General features: G+C 63.0%; 2 protein-coding genes across 2 annotated transcripts in view; one reads left to right on the top strand and one right to left on the bottom strand.

Moving 5' to 3' along the window:
• GPT (glutamic--pyruvic transaminase) lies at window positions 1-12,586 on the top strand. The gene is made up of 12 exons (XM_068161119.1): window positions 1-85; window positions 4,668-4,866; window positions 7,025-7,114; window positions 7,207-7,315; window positions 7,417-7,547; window positions 8,328-8,571; window positions 9,313-9,392; window positions 9,473-9,609; window positions 10,354-10,528; window positions 11,111-11,266; window positions 11,730-11,842; window positions 12,240-12,586. Exons 2-12 carry the CDS (start codon window positions 4,687-4,689, stop codon window positions 12,328-12,330), a joined length of 1,506 nt encoding a protein of 501 aa, XP_068017220.1. The 5' UTR covers window positions 1-85; window positions 4,668-4,686; the 3' UTR covers window positions 12,331-12,586.
• LOC137452594 (alanine aminotransferase 1-like) overlaps window positions 12,576-17,336 on the bottom strand; it is a 7,288-nt gene continuing 2,527 nt past the window's right edge. Inside the window, exons 4-13 of the mRNA XM_068161114.1 lie at window positions 16,457-16,546; window positions 16,176-16,284; window positions 15,837-15,970; window positions 15,058-15,301; window positions 14,894-14,973; window positions 14,685-14,818; window positions 14,434-14,605; window positions 13,728-13,880; window positions 13,268-13,380; window positions 12,576-12,826 (exon numbers count right to left, since the gene is read on the bottom strand). Of these exons, the coding sequence (XP_068017215.1) occupies window positions 12,736-12,826; window positions 13,268-13,380; window positions 13,728-13,880; window positions 14,434-14,605; window positions 14,685-14,818; window positions 14,894-14,973; window positions 15,058-15,301; window positions 15,837-15,970; window positions 16,176-16,284; window positions 16,457-16,546 (1,320 nt within the window). The 3' untranslated portion in view covers window positions 12,576-12,735. The remainder of the gene's footprint in view (window positions 12,827-13,267; window positions 13,381-13,727; window positions 13,881-14,433; window positions 14,606-14,684; window positions 14,819-14,893; window positions 14,974-15,057; window positions 15,302-15,836; window positions 15,971-16,175; window positions 16,285-16,456; window positions 16,547-17,336) is intronic.

The following is a 17,336-nucleotide window of genomic DNA, read 5'->3' on the forward strand; positions in this document are numbered from 1 at the left end:
TGGCAGCTGCTGCTCCGTGGTTTAAAGGTCACAGGGTTGTTGTTGCTGTGTCCCTGCCCCATAGATCCCTGCCCCACGGAAGGAGGTGAGCAGATGTGGGGCAGAGGGCAAGGGGGCAGTTAGGGGACTCAGTCCCATAGCGATGTGGGGCTGGGGAATGAAGTTGCGGCGGTGGCGGGGAGGGAGGGAGGGAGGGGGTGTGGTGGTGGTTGAAGGGCTGGGGGGAGATAAGGAGGGTGCTGCCCCATAGATATGGGGCTGGGAGGGAATGTGTGGGCTGGACCCATAACAGCCTGGAAGAGAACATGTGGGGCTGGGACCGACAGGAGGCTGGAAGAACATCTATGGGGCTGGGACCTGTAAGTGTTGTGGACCCACAGGAGACTGGAAGGGGACAGGAGGCTGGAATGTGTGGGGCTGGGAGCTGTGGGAGGCTGTAACATGTGGGGCTGAGGACCCACAGAAGCCTGGACGTGGACTTATGGGGCTGGAACTAACAGTGGCCTAGAAGAGAAAATGTAGGGCTGGGAGCTGCAGAACGCTGGGAGGGAACCCTTGGGGCTGGGAGCCACAGCTCTGTGGGAGTGACTCTATGGGGCTGGACCCATAACAGCCTGGAAGAGAACATGTGGGGCTGGGACCCACAGGGGAGTGGCAGTGAACTTATGGAGCTGGGACTCAGAGCATGCTGGAAGGAGTCGTGTGGGGCTGGGACCCATGGCCTGCTGGGGAGGAATGTGTGGGGCTGGGACGCATGGCCTGCTGGGGGAGGAATGTGTGGGGCTGAGACCCATGGCCTGCTGGGGAGGAATGTGTGGGGCTGGGACTCATGGCCTGCTGGGGGAGGAATGTGTGGGGCTGGGACGCATGGCCTGCTGGGGAGGAATGTGTGGGGCTGGGACCCATGGCCTGCTGGGGAGGAATGTGTGGGGCTGGGACCCACAGGAGACTGGAATTGAACTCGTGGGGCTGGGACCCCCAACTCTCTGGGAGGAAAAGCATGGGGCACCCCACAGTAGTAGTCTCTATGGGGCACCTCACAGCAGGGGGGCTCTGAAGGCCACCCTATAGCCAAGCTCTCTATGGGGCACCCCTCATGGGGGGCTCTGTATGGGGCACCCTATAGCCAAGCTCTCTATGGGGCAGCCCTCACGGGGGGCTCTGTATGGGGCACCCTATAGCCAAGCTCTCTATGGGGCACCCCTCACGGGGGGCTCTGAGGGCCACCCTATAGCCAAGCTCTCTATGGGGCACCCCTCACGGGGGGCTCTGTATGGGGCACCCTATAGCCAAGCTCTCTATGGGGCAGCCCTCACGGGGGGCTCTCTATGGGGCACCCTATAGCCAAGCTCTCTATGGGGCACCCCTCAAGGGGGGCTCTCTATGGGGCCATTTGTGCCCCACCGCCCCGCAGCCCGTTGAGACGCCCCGCCCCCAAGCAGCTCCAGCCAATCAGCGCTATGTAGGCGGAGCCAGGCCAACGGCTTCTTGCTGATTGGTCCGGGGCGTGGCCCCGCGCAGTGACCGTTGCTGCCGTTGGGGGGCGCAGCGGAGGCGCCGCGAAACAGCGGGTCAGTGGGGCCGGGGGGCACCTGGGGGGCAGCTATGGAGCAGGTATTGGACCTGTTGGGCAGGTATGGGGCAGCTCTGGGGCAGGTATTGGATCAGTGGGGCAGGCGGTGTGCCCGGGGGCAGCTCTGGGGCAGATATTGGACCAGTGGGGCAGGCGGTGTGCCCGGGGGCAGCTATGGGGCAGGTATTGGACCTGTTGGGCAGGTATGGGGCAGCTCTGGGGCAGGTATTGGACCAGTGGGGCAGGCGGTGTGCCCGGGGGCAGCTATGGGGCAGGTATTGGACCTGTTGGGCAGGTATGGGGCAGCTCTGGGGCAGGTATTGGACCAGTGGGGCAGGCGGTGTGCCCGGGGGCAGCTATGGGGCAGGTATTGGACCTGTTGGGCAGGTATGGGACAGCTGTGGGACAGATATTGGATCAATGGGGCAGGTGTGGGGTCTGGGGGGCAGCTATGGGCAGGTATCAGACCTGTCAGGCAGGTATGGGGCAGGTATTGGACCTGCTGGGCAAGTATGGGGCACCTGTTGGACCTGCTGGGCAGGTATGGGGCAGCTGTGGGGCAGGTATTGGATCAATGGGGCAGGTGTAGGACCTGGGGGGCAGCTATGGAGCTGGGAGCAGCTGTGGAGCAGGTACTGGACCTGCTGGGCAGGTATGGGGCAGCTGTGGGACAGATATTGGATCCATGGGGCAGGTGTAGGACCTGGGGGGCAGCTATGGAGCTGGGAGCAGCTGTGGAGCAGGTACTGGACCTGCTGGGCAGGTATGGGGCAGCTGTGGGGCAGATATGGGACAATTATGAGATCTATGGGGCAGACATGGGGTCTGTGAGACAGGTGTGGGGCAGCTATAGGGCCTACGGAACAGGCTATGGGGCAGATGTGCGGCTAATATGGGGGGCTGTGTGTCCCCTCGACCTCGCCACAGTTGTCTCCATGGGTCCCAGTCCCACGTCTCGTTCACCACCACCACCGCCAGGGGGCTGTCGTGGGTCACTGCCACGTCCCCGGGACCCCCGCGTCTCGTGTCGCCAGTCCCCGGTGTCCCCCATGTCCCCACGTCATCAAGTCCCGTGGGACCCGTGTCCCATGTGGCCCCACATCCTCATGTCCCTCCTGTCACCTGTCCCCGTGCCCTGCCTCAGGTCCAACGTGTCCCCATGTTGTGCCTCCTGTGTCCCCTGTCCCCCCGTGTCTCCTGTGTCCCCCTGTCCCCCCGTGTCTCATGTCTCCCTGTCCCCCCGTGTCTCCTGTGACTCCTGTCCCCCCGTGCCTCCTGTGTCCCCTGTCCCCCCGTGTCTCCTGTGTCCCCCTGTCCCCCCGTGTCTCATGTCCCCCTGTCCCCCTGTCCCCCCCGTGTCTCCTCTGTCCCCCTGTCCCCCCGTGTCTCATGTCTCCCTGTCCCCCCGTGTCTCCTGTGTCCCCCTGTCCCCCCGTGCCTCCTGTGTCCCCTGTCCCCCCGTGTCTCCTGTGTCCCCCTGTCCCCCCGTGTCTCATGTCCCCCTGTCCCCCCGTGCCTCCTCTGTCCCCCTGTCCCCCCGTGTCTCCTGTGTCCCCCTGTCCCCCCGTGCCTCCTCTGTCCCCCTGTCCCCCCGTGTCTCCTGTGTCCCCCTGTCCCCCCGTGCCTCCTCTGTCCCCCTGTCTCAGGTCCCCATGTCCCCTGTGCAGGACCCTCCGTGTTGGTCACCCAGGGTACACCCTCGGGACTGAAGTTGCCAGAGGTGGCAGGGGGGCGACAGCTGCCCATGCCCAGTCCCGGGACCTGCTGCCTGGTGCCAGCTCCCAGGAGCCGCGGCCCAGTGCCAGTGGCCGGTGCCAGCACTCGGGACCTGCTGCTGGTGCCAGCCCCTGTGTCTATTACCCCAGTGCCCGGTGCAGCCCCAGTGCCCAGTCCTGCTCCCGGTGCTAGTAGCCCCTGGTGCCCGTTGTCCTGGTGCCAGTGCTCAGTACCCAGTACCAGTACCCGGTGCTGGTGCCAGCCCCTGGTGACTCTTGTCTCAGTGCCAGTACTCAGTACCAATGCCAGTCCCCGGTACCCATTGCCCACAGCTCTGTGGTCCCTGTCCTGGTGCCAGTGCCCAGTTCCAGTCCCTCATCCTGGTGCCAGCCACCCGTGCCCATTTTCTAGGGTCCAGTGCCTGGTCTTGGTGCCAGTTCCCAGTACTGGTGCCAGTGCCCGTTGTGCATTGTCCCCATTGCCCCTGGTGCCCTGTCCTGGTACCAGACCCCTGTTCCCATTGTGCTGGTACCTGTTACTGGTGCCAGCCCCTGGTGCCAGTACACAGTGCTGGTTCTTTGTGCCAGGTCCCAGTGCCAGTACCTCGTACAGGTTCCAGTGCCTGCTGTCCATAGCGCCCAGTGCCCTTTGCCCCCAGTCTCTGCTGTCCCAGTGCCAGCCCTCAGTGGCCACTGTCTCAGTGCCAGCACTTGGACTCTGGTGCCAGTACCCAGTACTGGTTCTAGTGCCCATTGCCCCCCGTGCCCGTTGTCTCAGTGCTGGTACCCGGTGCCAGTACCCAATAGTGGCAGTGTTGGTAGCCGGTCCTGGTACCCGGTGCCAGTACCCAATAGTGGCGTTGGTACCCGGTCCTGGTAGCCGGTGCCAGTACCTGGTACTGCTGCCACTACCCGAGGCTGGTTCCACCAGGTCTCGGTGCCAGTACTTGGTACCAGTTCCTGTGCCAGCTGATCCCGTGCCCGTTGTCCTGGTGCCAAATGCTCAGCGCCAGTACTCAGTACCCAACACTGGTGCCAGTATCTGGTCCCGCTTCCCAGTGCCAATTCCCAGTGCTGGTGCCAGTAACTGGCACCGGTTCCGGTGCCCGTCACCCATTGTCTCTGTCGCCCCCGGTGCCGGTGCTCGGTGCCGGTCCTGGTTTTAGCTCCCATTGCCCCGATGCCCCTGGGGCGTTCCCGGTGCCGGTGCCCATTGCCCGGGGCGGTGCCATGCAAGCGGGGTGTGCGTGGGGGTGTTGGTATCGCTCTGCCCCTTCCGTGCCCAATCGGTGCCCGGTGCTCCGTGGTTCTTTTCGGCGGGGGGGGGGGGAGGGGGGGGGGGTTGTGATGCGGGCGCTGCAAAGTCTCCGACCCCCCAGAATCCCGAAGAGAAGAACCATGGCGATGGCGGCGGCAGCGGGCTCGCAGCAGCGGGCCCAGGCGGGCAGAGCTGGGGGTACCCAGGGGGGTCGGATCCTGACGCTTGGCACCATGAACCCCGCGATCCGCCTCGTGGAGTACGCCGTGCGGGGCCCCATCGTCACCCGGGCGCTGCAGCTGGAGCAGGATCTGCGGCAGGTAACCGCCCCCTGCCCCCCGGCACCCCCAGACCCAGGACCCCCCCCCCTCAAACCGGGGCACGCACTGCCGGGCACCCCCAGGCTGGGACGACCCCAGTGCCAAACTGGGACACCCACTCCCGGGGCGGCCACACAGCTGGAGCCCCCCCCCCCCCCCAAACTAATGGGGAGTCCCGGACGCCCCCAGGCCACCCCCAAAATCGAGACCCCCCCCCAGGGTACCCTCAGACCTCGGACCCCCCTCCCTTACACTGGGACCCTCACTGCCGAGCACTCCCAGACCGGGAAAGCCCCAGTGCCAAACTGGGACAGCCCCAGACCCAGAGACCCCCCCAACCCCCCCAAATCATTAACGGAGACCCTCCCTAGGGCACCCCCAAGCTGGGGACCCCCCCTAGGGCATCCACTGCCCCCCTCTCCTGTCTCCAAGTCCCCCCACCTCGTGTCTCTGCACCCACCTGTCACCTTCCCACGGCCAGATGGGACCCATGGGTGCTGGGGGGAGTCGCTTGGGGGGTGCCCATGGCGGGGGTGGCCCTTGGGGGGGTGTGCCATAGGTGGAGGGGTTCCGTGGGGGGGTTCCCTGGCTTCTGGAGGGGTCTCTTGGGGCGTGCCGTGGGTGTCATATGGGTGCTGGGGGGAGAGTGCCTGCTGGGGGTGGGGTCCCGCGGGTGCTGGGAGGGTCCTTTGAGTGGCGGTGTCACCCTGGGGGGGGGAGGGGGGAGCATGGATGCTGGGGGGGGTCGTTTGGGTGGGGGGTCCCTTGGAGGAGGTCCCACGGGTGTCATCTGAGTGCTGGGAGGGGTCTCTTGGGTGCTGGGGGAGGTCTCATGGGTGAGGGAGTCTTTTGGGGGTCCCTTGGGTGCTAGCAGGGGTCCCATGGATGATGGAGTCCCTTAGGGGGTCCCTTGGGTGCTGGGGGTGGTCCCATGGGTGGGAGTGTCCCCTAGAGTTGTCCCATAGGGGACTGGGGCATGTCCCAGCACCCCTCCAGCACCGCCCCGAGGCAAAGTGCCAGCCTCATCCGGGCACTCCCTGTCCCTGGCACCCAGCCGTGGGGACACCAGTGACACCCGTGGGGGTGGGGACACCCTGGGGAACACCCTCGGGGACACCTGTGTCACCTCAAGGTGCTGTAGGACCCCCATTGGTGCCTTCAGGTGTGTGCCCCACCACATCGGGTGCACCCCCCCGGCTCGGGCACCTCTGGGCAGGTGACAAGGGGGTGGCAGCAGCGGCAGCGGTGGCAGCAGGTGACAGGGTGACACACGGTGCCAGGCAGGGACAGAGTCCTGTGGCGGTGGCCAGTGTCCAGGGCCGGGTGGGAGGTGACCACAGTCACCTCAGAGCTGGGAACATCCTGGTCCCCAGTGTGCCTAATGTCCTCAGTGTCACCATGTGCCACCTCTCCCTGAGGTCCTCCTGTCACAGCTACCCCTGTGACCCCAGGATCCCATGTCCCGACCACTCCTGGTGTCCCCAGTGTCCCAGCTGTCCCCAGTGTCTCCCTGTCACAGCCAGCCCAGCCCAGAGGACAGGAGGGTGGTGTCACTGGAGGTGCCACCCCCAGCACAGTGCTGACATGGCTGGCTTTGAGGGGGGCTGGATCCTGACCCCTCTCTGTCACCATCCCTGTCCTTGTCCCTACTCTGACTTTGTCCCTGTCCCCTGTCCCCATCCCTATCCCCATTCCTGTCCCGTGTCCCTGACCCTGTTCTCTATCCTTGTCCCTGTCCCCATCTCAGTCCCCTGTCCCTGTCTCCATGCCCTGACTCTGTCCTTGTCCCTTGTCCCCACCACTGTCCCAGTCCCCATCTTTGTGCCCATCCCTGTCCTTCATCACGTCGCTGTCCCCATCCCTGTCCCTGTCTTTGTCCTAATCCTTGTTCCTCATCCCCATCCCTGCTCCTGTCCTCTTGTCCCTCTGTCTGTCCCCATCCCTGTCCCCATTTCCTGTCCTCATTTCCTGTCCCTGTCTGCAGCCCCTGTCTCCATCCCTTGGTCCCTGTCCTTGACCCACGTCCCTGTCCCCATGCCCCATCCTTGTCCCCATCCTTCTTTTTGACCCTGTCTCCATTCCTGCCTCATCTTTGCCCCTGTCCCCCCATGCCCTCACCCCCTTCCCCATGTCCCCACCGCTTTCCCTGTCCCCGCAGGGTGTCCCCAAGCCCTTCACCGAGGTCATCAAAGCCAACATCGGTGACGCCCACGCCATGGGGCAGAAGCCCATCACCTTCCTCCGCCAGGTACGGGGGGCGGGCCGGCGCCCCTCGGTGACGCCTCTGAGGTGCCACCCTAACGCTCGAGGCACCGCTAAGCAGGTGCCACCACCCCCTAGGTGGCAGCCCTGTGCCTGTACCCGGAGCTCCTGGCCAGCCCCAGCATCCCCGAGGACGCCAAAGCTCGTGCCCGGCGCCTGCTGGCAGCTTGCGGCGGCCAAAGCGCCGGTGGGTGACACTCTGGGGACACAGAAGGGGTCCCTTTGGGGCCCCCTGGGGGGACAGCTCTTTGCAGTCCGTGTCACCTTCCTCCTGTCCCCTCTGCCCAGGTTCCTACAGCGCCAGCCCTGGCATTGAGCTGGTGCGGGGGCACGTGGCCAAGTTCATCGAGCGCCGCGACGGCGTCGCCGCCAAGGCCCAGGACATCTTCCTGTCCACCGGCGCCAGCGATGCCATCGTGGTGCGGTGACATCCCCCCTCCTCCTTGTCACCAACCTCCCCTGGGCTGCCTGCCACCAAGCCTGGGCTCGTTCCCACGCTGGGAGCCCACAAAGGGACCTTTGTGCCATGGTTGGCACCAGCCCCATGGACTTGGCAGCGCCAAAAGGAGGAGGGGGTGGTGTTGGGGACAATGTGTCCTTGGTGTCCCCATTCCTCCTTGGTCTTCCCATGTCTCCTTGGTGTCCCCATTCCTCTTGGGTGTCCCCATGCCTCCATGGTGGCCCCACAGAGGTGTGCACCAGCTCCCTGCTTCCTGTACTGTCCCTGTCCCCATGGCCATGCTGTCCCCATGCCATCCCAATGCCACCATCATCCCTGTCCCCATGCCCACAGTGTCCTTGTCCCCATGCCCATGACCTTGTCACCCTCATGCCCTTACCATCCCCATGTTGCCGTGCCCATGCCCTCCATCTCCACACCACCCCATGCCACCACTGTCCCCCCTCACTGTCCCCATGCCCACACCACCCTGGTCCCTTCACTGTCCCCATGACCTTCATCTCCACACCATCCCATGCCCTCACCAACCACATCCCCATGGTGTCTCCACTCCACACCACGTTCCCATGACCTCCCTCTCCATTCCATGCCACCACCCTGCCCCCATGCCCATCACCTCCATCTCCACCTCACCCCACCCCTCACTGACCATCTCACCACGCTCAAGCCCTCTCTAACCCCACCCCACCCTCTCCCCTCACGTTCCTCATGGTGTCTCTGCGACGCCTTCACCCCGCAGAGCATCTTGAAGCTGCTGGTGGCCGGGCAAGGTCCGACCCGGACGGGGGTGCTGGTGCCCATCCCTCAGTACCCCCTCTACTCGGCAGCCATCGCCGAGCTCAGCGCTGTCCAACTCAACTACTACCTGGCCGAGGACAAGTGCTGGGCCTTGGACGTGGGCGAGCTGCGCCGCGCAGTGACCGAGGGACGGCGTCACTGCTGCCCCCGCGTCCTCTGCATCATCAACCCCGGCAACCCCACCGGTACCTGCCCCGGGGCACCCCGCAGCAGGGAGGGACACCCAGGTTGGGGTGGAGGTGGCCGGGTTGGGATGGGACCCTGGGCTTGGACTGCGACTTTGAGACTGGGCTGGGACCCCAAGACTGGACTGGGGCTCCTGGAATGGGACTGGGATAACTGGGTTGGGATGGGACACCTGGGATGGGATGGAGACATCTGGGGTGGGACACCTGGGATGGGACACCTAGGATGGGATGGAGACATCTGGGGTAGGACACCTGGGATGGGACACCTAGGATGGGATGGAGACATCTGGGGCAGGACACCTGGGATGGGACACCTAGGATGGGATGGAGACATCTGGGGTAGGACACCTGGGATGGGACACCTAGGATGGGATGGAGACATCTGGGGCAGGACACCTGGGATGGGACACCTAGGATGGGATGGAGACATCTGGGGTAGGACACCTGGGATGGGACACCTGGGATGGGATGGAGACATCTGGGGTGGGACGTCTGGGATGGAGTGGGGTCCAAGACTGGAATTGGAACCCCAAGGTTGGACTGGACCCCTCCAGTAACTTGCTGGGACCCCCAATGCCCAACCAGTCCCACCCAGTGCTGGGACTGGACCTCCCAGTGCTCTACTGGGAACCCTCCCAAACCCAACCCCCAAGTGGGGCTCCCCCAGCATCACAGCAGTATGGGAACTGGAGCTGCCACTGGCAGCCACACATTGTCCCATGCCACCATGTCCCTCAGGACAGGTCCAGAGCCGCCAGTGCATCGAGGATGTCATCAAGTTTGCCTATGAGGAGAAGCTCTTCCTGATGGCTGACGAGGTGAGGAGCACCCATAGGGTGTCCCCCAACCCTCAGGGTGATCTCTTAGGTGACTCCTCACCGTCCTCTCCCCCCACCAGGTCTACCAGGACAACATCTACGCCGAGGGCTCAGCTTTCCACTCCTTCAAGAAGGTCCTGTTTGAGATGGGGCCGCCCTACAGAGAGGAGGTGGAGCTGGCGTCCTTCCACTCCGTCTCCAAGGGCTTCATGGGAGAGTGAGTCCCACTTTGTCCTTGACTCTGCCACCTCAGGGGTGGGTGGCCATGGTCTGACAGTTTCTCATGTTGCCACAGAGCTGCCATGGGGATGGAGATTACTTGGGCCATGGGTCCAAGGGTTGGTGCAAGGATGGTGATGGCACCACTTCATGGGGTGGAGATGGGGATGCTGTGGCCCTGTGGGTGGTGATGCCACCACCTCATGGGTTCCATACCATGGAGATGATGATGCCATAGCCCCATGACAGATACTCCAACCCTATGGATCCCTCAGGGTGAAGGTGATGATGACACCACCCCATGGGGCTCATCATGGAATTGGGATGGTGATTCCATGGCCCCACGGATCCTAGGGGTGGAGATGGTGATGCCACAACCATGTGGGTCTCAGAGGACTTAAGATACCACAACCTGGCAGTTTCTTGTCTGTCTGTGGGTCTCCATCATGGACCCCCATCCTCCCTGTCCCAGCTGTGGGCCCTCTGTAGGTTCCTGTCCATAGGTTCCCATCATGGATCTTCATCCATGGGTCCCATCTGTGGGTCTTTCTGTAGGTTCCTGTCCATGGATCTCCATTCACATCTCCCTATCTGTGGGGGAGCTCCTGCTCCATGGTTCCCTGTCTATTCATGAGCCCACCTCATGGGTGCTCAGCTTGTGGGCCCCTTCTGGAGGTCTCCACCCACAGGCTCCCACCCCATGGGCTGTGGTTGGTGCCACCATGGGCCATGTCCATGCCAGGTGCGGATTCCGTGGTGGCTACGTGGAGGTGGTGAACATGGACCCTGAGGTCCACCAGCAGTTGTCCAAGTTGGTGTCAGTGAGGTTGTGTCCACCAGTGCCAGGGCAGATCATGCTGGACGCCGTCGTTGATCCACCACAACCTGGGGAGCCATCATATGAGCTCTTCATGGCCGTGAGCATGGGGATGGGGATGGGATGAGAGTGGAGATAAGATGAACTGGGATGGGAAGTGGAGATGTGGAGGGGATGAAGATGAGGATGGGGATAAAGATGGGATGAGATGAAGTGGGATGAGATGAAGTATGATGAGATTGGGCCAGGGTGGGAATGAAGATGGAATGAGGCTGGGGATGGGGATGGGATGAAGATGAGGATGGGGATGGGATGAGGATGGAGATGTGGAGGGGATGAAGATGAGGATAGAGAAGGGACGAGATGAACTGGGATGAGAGTGGGTGGGATGAAGATGAGGATGAGATGGGGCAGGATGGGAATGAAGATGGGATGAGGATGGAGATAGGGATGGTTGGGATGGGAGGGAGATGAGAGTGGAGACTGGGATGGAAATGGGATGAAGAGGAGGAGGGATGGGATGGAGATGGGAACGGGGTGAGGATGAGGCTAGTTGGGCTGGGGATGAAGTGGAGATAGGGATAGTGTTGGGACGACACTGAGTGTGATGGGATGGGTGAGATGAAGAGGAGGCTGGGCAGTGCTGGGGCTGGCAGTGTCCCCAGCCTGGGTGTCCTGGCAGGAGAAGAAGGAGGTGCTTGGCAACCTGGCCCACAAGGCGCAGCTGACCCAGGAGATCTTCAACCGCACCCCCGGCATCTCCTGCAACCCGGTGCAGGGCGCCATGTACTCCTTCCCCCGCATCCACCTCCCGCCCCGCGCCTGCGCCGCCGCCCAGGTGCCCCTGCCCTGCCCCCCGCCCCGGGGCACCTGCTGGTGGGTGGGATCCAGCCTGGGGGACAGGGGGTTTGATGGCAGCCATTCCTTGGGCCAGCAGCTTGGGTGAGATCTGTCCCAAGGGCTGTGGGGCCTGGTGGGTGTCATCCCTGGGGCCATTGGGTTGGGTGGGATCCATCCCTCATGTCCCTGGGATTGGGTGGGATCCATCCCTAGTGTCCCTGAGGTTGAGTGGGATCCATCCTGGTGGCCATGGGGGCTGATCAGGATGAGTCCTGGGTGCTGTGGGGCTGGCCAAGACCCATCCTGGTGTTCCTAAGGTTGCCCAAGGTGAGTCCCAGCAGGTGATCCATGATGTCCTCCATGCCCTGTGATGCTGAGCTCAGCCCCACCCCTGGGTCAGAGCCCCAGAGAAGCCACCCAGGTCAGCTGGTGGTGGTGCTGAGCCCAGGCCCCTACTGCAGGAGCAGGGCCAAGCCCCAGACATGTTCTTCTGCATGAAGCTGCTGGAGGAGACAGGGATCTGCGTGGTGCCAGGCAGCGGCTTCGGGCAGCAAGAGGGCACCTTCCACTTCCGGTGGGTGCTAGGGCGGGGGGGGTTGAGCCTCCCAGATGGAGATATGGGGCTGGGCACCCAACCCCAGGAGCTTTGTCCTCAGCTGGGGAGAGGGGAAGGGTGTAAGTTCTGGAGGAACACAGGGGACTCAGGTCTCCATGGGTTGAGTGAGGGATGGTGAGAAACTTCTTGTAGGTCCCAGATGGAGATATGGAGGTGGACTCCCACCCCCAAGACCTTTGCCCTCACCTGGGGAAGGAGGGTGCAAGGTCTGGTGGAGCAGGGAGAAGGCCTTGTGTGCTCCATGGGCTGGATGGAAGGTGGTGAGGGACTTGTTTATGGTCACAGATGGAGAGATGGGGCTCCAGGTGCTCTCCCCCCACCCAACCCCGGTTCTACTTCCTTCCTGTACCCCTAGGATGACCATCCTGCCACCTACTGAGAAGCTCAAGGTCCTGCTGGAGAAGCTCAGCAGCTTCTACACCAAGTTTGTCAAGGAGTTCTCCTAACACCAGCATCCCTCCCCCACCACCCCCACCAAGCCCTGGGTGCTACCGGCTGGACCCCTGCCCCGGGAGGTTCTTGGTGGTCTTCAAGTGCCTTCAACCTCTTCATGCCTTTTGGGTGGGACATGAGGACTCCTCCTGTGCTGGGGCTGGTGTCCCCCCACCCTGCTGTCCCCAAGTTCCCTCAGGAGACAGCAAGTGTTGGGGGAACCCCCAGTGTTGACTCCAGCAATAAAAGGTTAGTGACCAGCCTGCTTGACCAGCCGTGGGCATCTTCTTCTACCCCACCAGGCCTGGGTTGAGACCCCCCCAGACTTGTGACATGGATCCAGCAAGGGGCATGGTGGCATCTACAGGCTTTAATAGGACTGAGGGGAGACACAGGGCTGGGGTGGCTCCCCCCCCACCTCAGGAGAAGTCTTGGATGAAGGTGGCATAGAAGTGGGTGAGGGCCAGAAGAACCTGCAGCAGCGTGGTGGCCGGGGGCAGCAGTGACACCCTGGGGGTGGGCAAGGGGAGGACATGGTTTCTCCTACCCCAGGTCTGTTGTCCCCCCAACCACCCACTGATGGCCAAACCCTGAGGTCCTCAACACCTTCTGCCCCCCTAGTCCTACCAGCAGGGACTTCCTCATGCTCCAATTTAGCCTTCAAGACTAACTGGGCCCCCAAGACACAGCCAGACCCAAAGCCCAATGGGCCCCCAAGACCCAGCTGGTCACCAAAACACCCACTGTCCACCAGCACCCATGTGGCCAAGACCCAACTGTCCCAATCTCCTTGACCCAATCCCAACCTCCCAGCTCCATCCAGCCCCCAAATCTCCAACCTCCAACCTTAACCTCCCACTTCCAACCACTTCCCAACCTCCCAGCCCCACCCAGACCTCCACCCACCCCCTCCCACCACCAGCTCCCACTCCCCAGCCCCCCTGCACCTACACCACGTGCTGGGTGCCCTCGGCCTGCCCGAACTCGCTCCCCGGGGCCAGCAGCACCCCGGTGGCCTCCAGCAGCTGCTGGCAGAAGAAGACATCAGGCTCCAGGCCCAGCTCCTGGGGACAAGGGACAGGAAGGGCACCCTGAGACAGGGCTGGTGGCACCTCTGCCCACCATCTCCTCTCTCCCTGCCTGTCTCCAGGACATCCCAAAGCTTCCATGGTGTCCAATAGCCCTGGAGAGCCTCCCTGGCCCCAAGCTGTCTCATGGCCCCAGGATGCCCAAACCACTTCCACAGTGTCCTGTGTCATGAGCTGGCTCCTGGCCCCAAGGTGCCTTATGCTCTGGTGTGTGTCCCCTCCCCATGGTGCCCCATTCCCATGGTACCCCCCATCCCCCCCAAGACCCCAGCCACACCTCTGCCCCCCAGGCTGTGGTCCCCCCATGTCCCCTTGGGGCTCACCTGGGCCTGGCGCAGGGCGCGGGGCGGCAGCTGGAGCCGGGGGCAGGCGCGGGCACCCCCCTGGCCGGGCTGGCAGCGGAGGGAGCCTTGGGCCAGCACCTCCTGCAGCAGCTGCCACTGCTGGGCCAGGTGATGGCACAGCCTCTGCCGCTGCTGAGGGGAACTGGGTCAGCTCGGGGGGCATGGGGAGGGACTGGGGGGAGATGGAGCTGGGAAGGGGATGGAGATGGAGCTGGGAGAGGGAGGTGGAGGAGGGAAGGGATGGAGGTGGAGATGGAGATGGGAGTGAGGTTGGAGATGGGATGGGATGGAGAGAGGCTGGGGATGAAGATGGCCATGGAGGTAACAGATGGAGATGAACTGTGAGGGGATAGAGATGGTCATGGAGGTAGAGATGGTGATGGACTGGGGTGGCACTGGAAGAGGAGAGGAGATGGAGATGGGATGGAATGAGAATAGAGAAGGAAATGGAGCTGGGGTTGGGATGGTCAGGGGATGGAACTGAAATGGAGATGAGGATGAAGATGAGATAAATGGGATGGGAAGGAATGGATGAATGGGGACTAGATGGGCAGGGGGCAGAGATGGAGATGGGATGGGGATCACAGAATCCTAGAATGTTAGGGGCACCACTTGGAGCACCACCTCCTGCCACCAGCAGGCCCCACAGCTCTCAGTGGCACCCAGTGGGCCCAACATCACCTACCTCCTCCCGGTCAGGGTAGGAAGCCTCGGTGGGCAGTGGGAGATCCAGGGCTGTCTCCAGCATCACCTGGCCCACGATGCAGGGGTAGACAGACAGCCCCCAGGTGTAGAAGCCCTTGAGGACTCTTGGGTCAATGTTCACCAGCTCGAAGAAACCTGCTCGGAAACCACCTCTGGAGGTGGAGATGAATGGAGCCACATGAGAGAGGAGGCTCTGGAAGGTCTAGAGGGCTTGGGGAGATCAAAACTCACCCCCCAAGCGCCTTGGAGAGGGAGTAGAAGGAGATGATCTGGATGGTAGAGGAGAAGGGGGCACCCATCTCCCACAGCACCCTCTTGAAGGACACGAAGGGCTGGTCGGGGTCGAAGGCTCGGTCCTGCTCTGTCTGCAGCACCCAGAGGTCAGGAGAAGACAAGGTGAAGGCCAGGGCCACCCCCCAGCACCCAGCACCAGCACCCACCTCATCTGCCAGCAGCAGCAGGTTCTCCTCAGCCACCAGCTGGATGATGTCCACCATGTTCTGCCGGCTCAGCACATGCCCTGCCAGAGGACACAGCCTGCTGTCCCCCCACCCACACATGAGGAGCTCACTGCTGTCCCTCCACCCACCCGTGCCCAGCTCACCTGTGGGGTCACCAGGGTTGACCACGCAGAGCACCTTGGGGTGGCACCTGGCCCGTGCCCGCCGCAGCTCCTGCCTCACCGTGCCCACGTCCACAGCCCAGCCCTGCTCCTCGGCCAGTGGGTAGGGCACGGCCACCGCCCCGGCCAGCCCCGCGGCCCTGGCATGGACTGGGGGACCTGGCACTGGCACCAGCACCCCGGTTGGACATGCTGAGGTCACATCCACCAACAGTGACATGGTGTCCTGCCAGGAAGAGCCGCTGCAGCTAGAAGGTCCTTGGTGGCCTCATGGCCATGGAGGTGGCACCACCAGTATCTCCATGCCAGGCCCATCACCATGGCTGGAAAGTCCTTGGTGTCCCTATGGCCATGAAGATGCCACCACCATCTCCCAGTGCCAGGCTCACCACCATGGCTAGAGGGTCTTTGGTATCCTCATGGCCATGGAGTTGCCACCATCATGTGCCAGTGCCATGTTCATCACCATGATTGGAGAATCCTCTGCGTCCCTAGGTGGCTGCATGGCCATGGAGGTGTCATCACCAGGTCCTTGTGCCAGGCTCATCACCATGGCTAGAAGGTCCTTGGTGCCCTCATGGCCATGGAGGTGCCACTATGGTATCCCTGTGCCAGGCTCATCACCATGGCTGGAGGATCCTCTGTGTCTCTATGGTGTCCACATGGCCATGGAGGTGCCACCACCAGCTCCTCATGCCAGGCTCATCACCATGACTGGCAGGTCCTTGGTGTTCCTATGGTCATGGAGGTGCCACACTCACCACCAGGGCAGCCGCGGTGCCGCTGCAGGGGAAGATGCAGCAGGGGTCGCTGGGGACACCTCCGTCCCTTCGTGCCAGGTACTGCGCCGCTGTCGCGGCCACCCTCTCGGTGACATACTCCAGATTGTAGGCTCCTGGGGATGGAGATGGGGTGTGGTGAACTGGGACTGGGATGGAGATGGCCATGGGGTGGAGATGGACACAGGATGGGGATGGGATGAGGCTGGAGATGGGATGGAGGTGAACTGACACGCGCTGGGGATGGGGAATCCAGTGACCTCCCCCATGCCATCCACAGGGCTGGCTGCCCCCCACATGACATGTCCACCTCCACCATACCTGGGCTACCACCCTGCAGGTGCTGCAGGATCTGGCCTGCACGGTGCTTGGCCTCCCTTGGCATGTCCTCAGCACCCAGCAGCGTGGGGTAGGCACAGATGGCGGCCACCTAGATGGGGCCAGCCACCACCCATGGTCACAACCCCTCACTGACACCATGGAGGGGCCAAGATCTGCTCCCACAGCCCATCCCCAGGGTGCTGGAGGGGGGTGCTGTGTCCAGCTGTGCCCCATGTCTGGTTTGGGGGACAGCCAGCATGGGTCAGGTGGGGCTCAGTTACCTGCTGGAGGATGGTGAGGGGCTGGTGGCCGGTGGCAGCTGCGTCCCCAGAATAGCAGCAGATGACCTCAGTGAAGGGCTTGTCCTGGCCCTGGGGAACAGGAGGTGGCTCAGGGGGGACACTATCTCCCATCCCACTATGCCCCCCTTTCCCTCCCCCCCCAATATCCCAGGTGACAGAGATGAAGGGTTTGGAGAGGACACCATGATGGAGGTAGGACCCCATGGCAGGATCCTGGTTGGCCATGGGGAGCTGTGAGGGTCTGGGTGGGCCAGGGGTGGACATGGGGCTCAGGGGGGATTTGGTACCATGCATAGGCATGGAGACCCATGGGGCTTGGAGTCTGTGGGTGACCATGAAGACCTGTGGGAGCCCTGGGTAGCCATAAGGACCTTTCAGAGCTCTAGAGCCACAGGTGACCATAGGGACCTGTGGAGTTCTGGGACCACAGGTGGCCACTGGGGACCCCTGGGTGGTTGTGGAGTGTAGGACCATGGCTGGACATGTAACCCTGTGACCATGGTGGTCTGTGGGTCCCCATGAGTGGCCATGGGGCACTGTGGGTGGTCATGGTGACTCTTGGGACTCTGAAGGAGCTCCCATGGAGGCTTGTGTGCCTGTGGGCACCCCTGAGTGGTTGTGGGGAGCCCTGGGCTGGTGGGGTGATGGTTGGCCATGGGGGTCATGTGGGTTGCCATGGTTAACCTTGGGTGTCCATGGGTCCCTTGGGGCTCTTGGTGGCCAGAGGTGGCCATGGGGGACTGTGGGGACCTGTGGGAGTCCACAAGTCCCATGGGTGGCCATTGGGCTCCCTGGGTGGCCATAGGGACCTTTGGATGTCTGTAGGTCCCACAGGGCTCTGGGTGACCCCTGGATGGCC

The sequence above is a fragment of the Melanerpes formicivorus genome, unplaced genomic scaffold, assembly GCF_026170545.1.
Source record: "Melanerpes formicivorus ecotype bairdi unplaced genomic scaffold, bMelFor1.0.p_v2 SCAF_56, whole genome shotgun sequence".
NCBI lineage: Eukaryota > Metazoa > Chordata > Aves > Piciformes > Picidae > Melanerpes > Melanerpes formicivorus.

Bases quoted from the DNA above. Each gene is read 5' to 3' on its own strand.
- GPT (XM_068161119.1), top strand. From the start codon at position 4,687: ATGGCGATGGCGGCGGCAGCGGGCTCGCAGCAGCGGGCCCAGGCGGGC. The intron at 8,572-9,312 runs GTACCTGCCCCG...CATGTCCCTCAG, and splicing joins CAACCCCGGCAACCCCACCG to GACAGGTCCAGAGCCGCCAG. The intron at 9,610-10,353 runs GTGAGTCCCACT...TGTCCATGCCAG, and splicing joins TCCAAGGGCTTCATGGGAGA to GTGCGGATTCCGTGGTGGCT.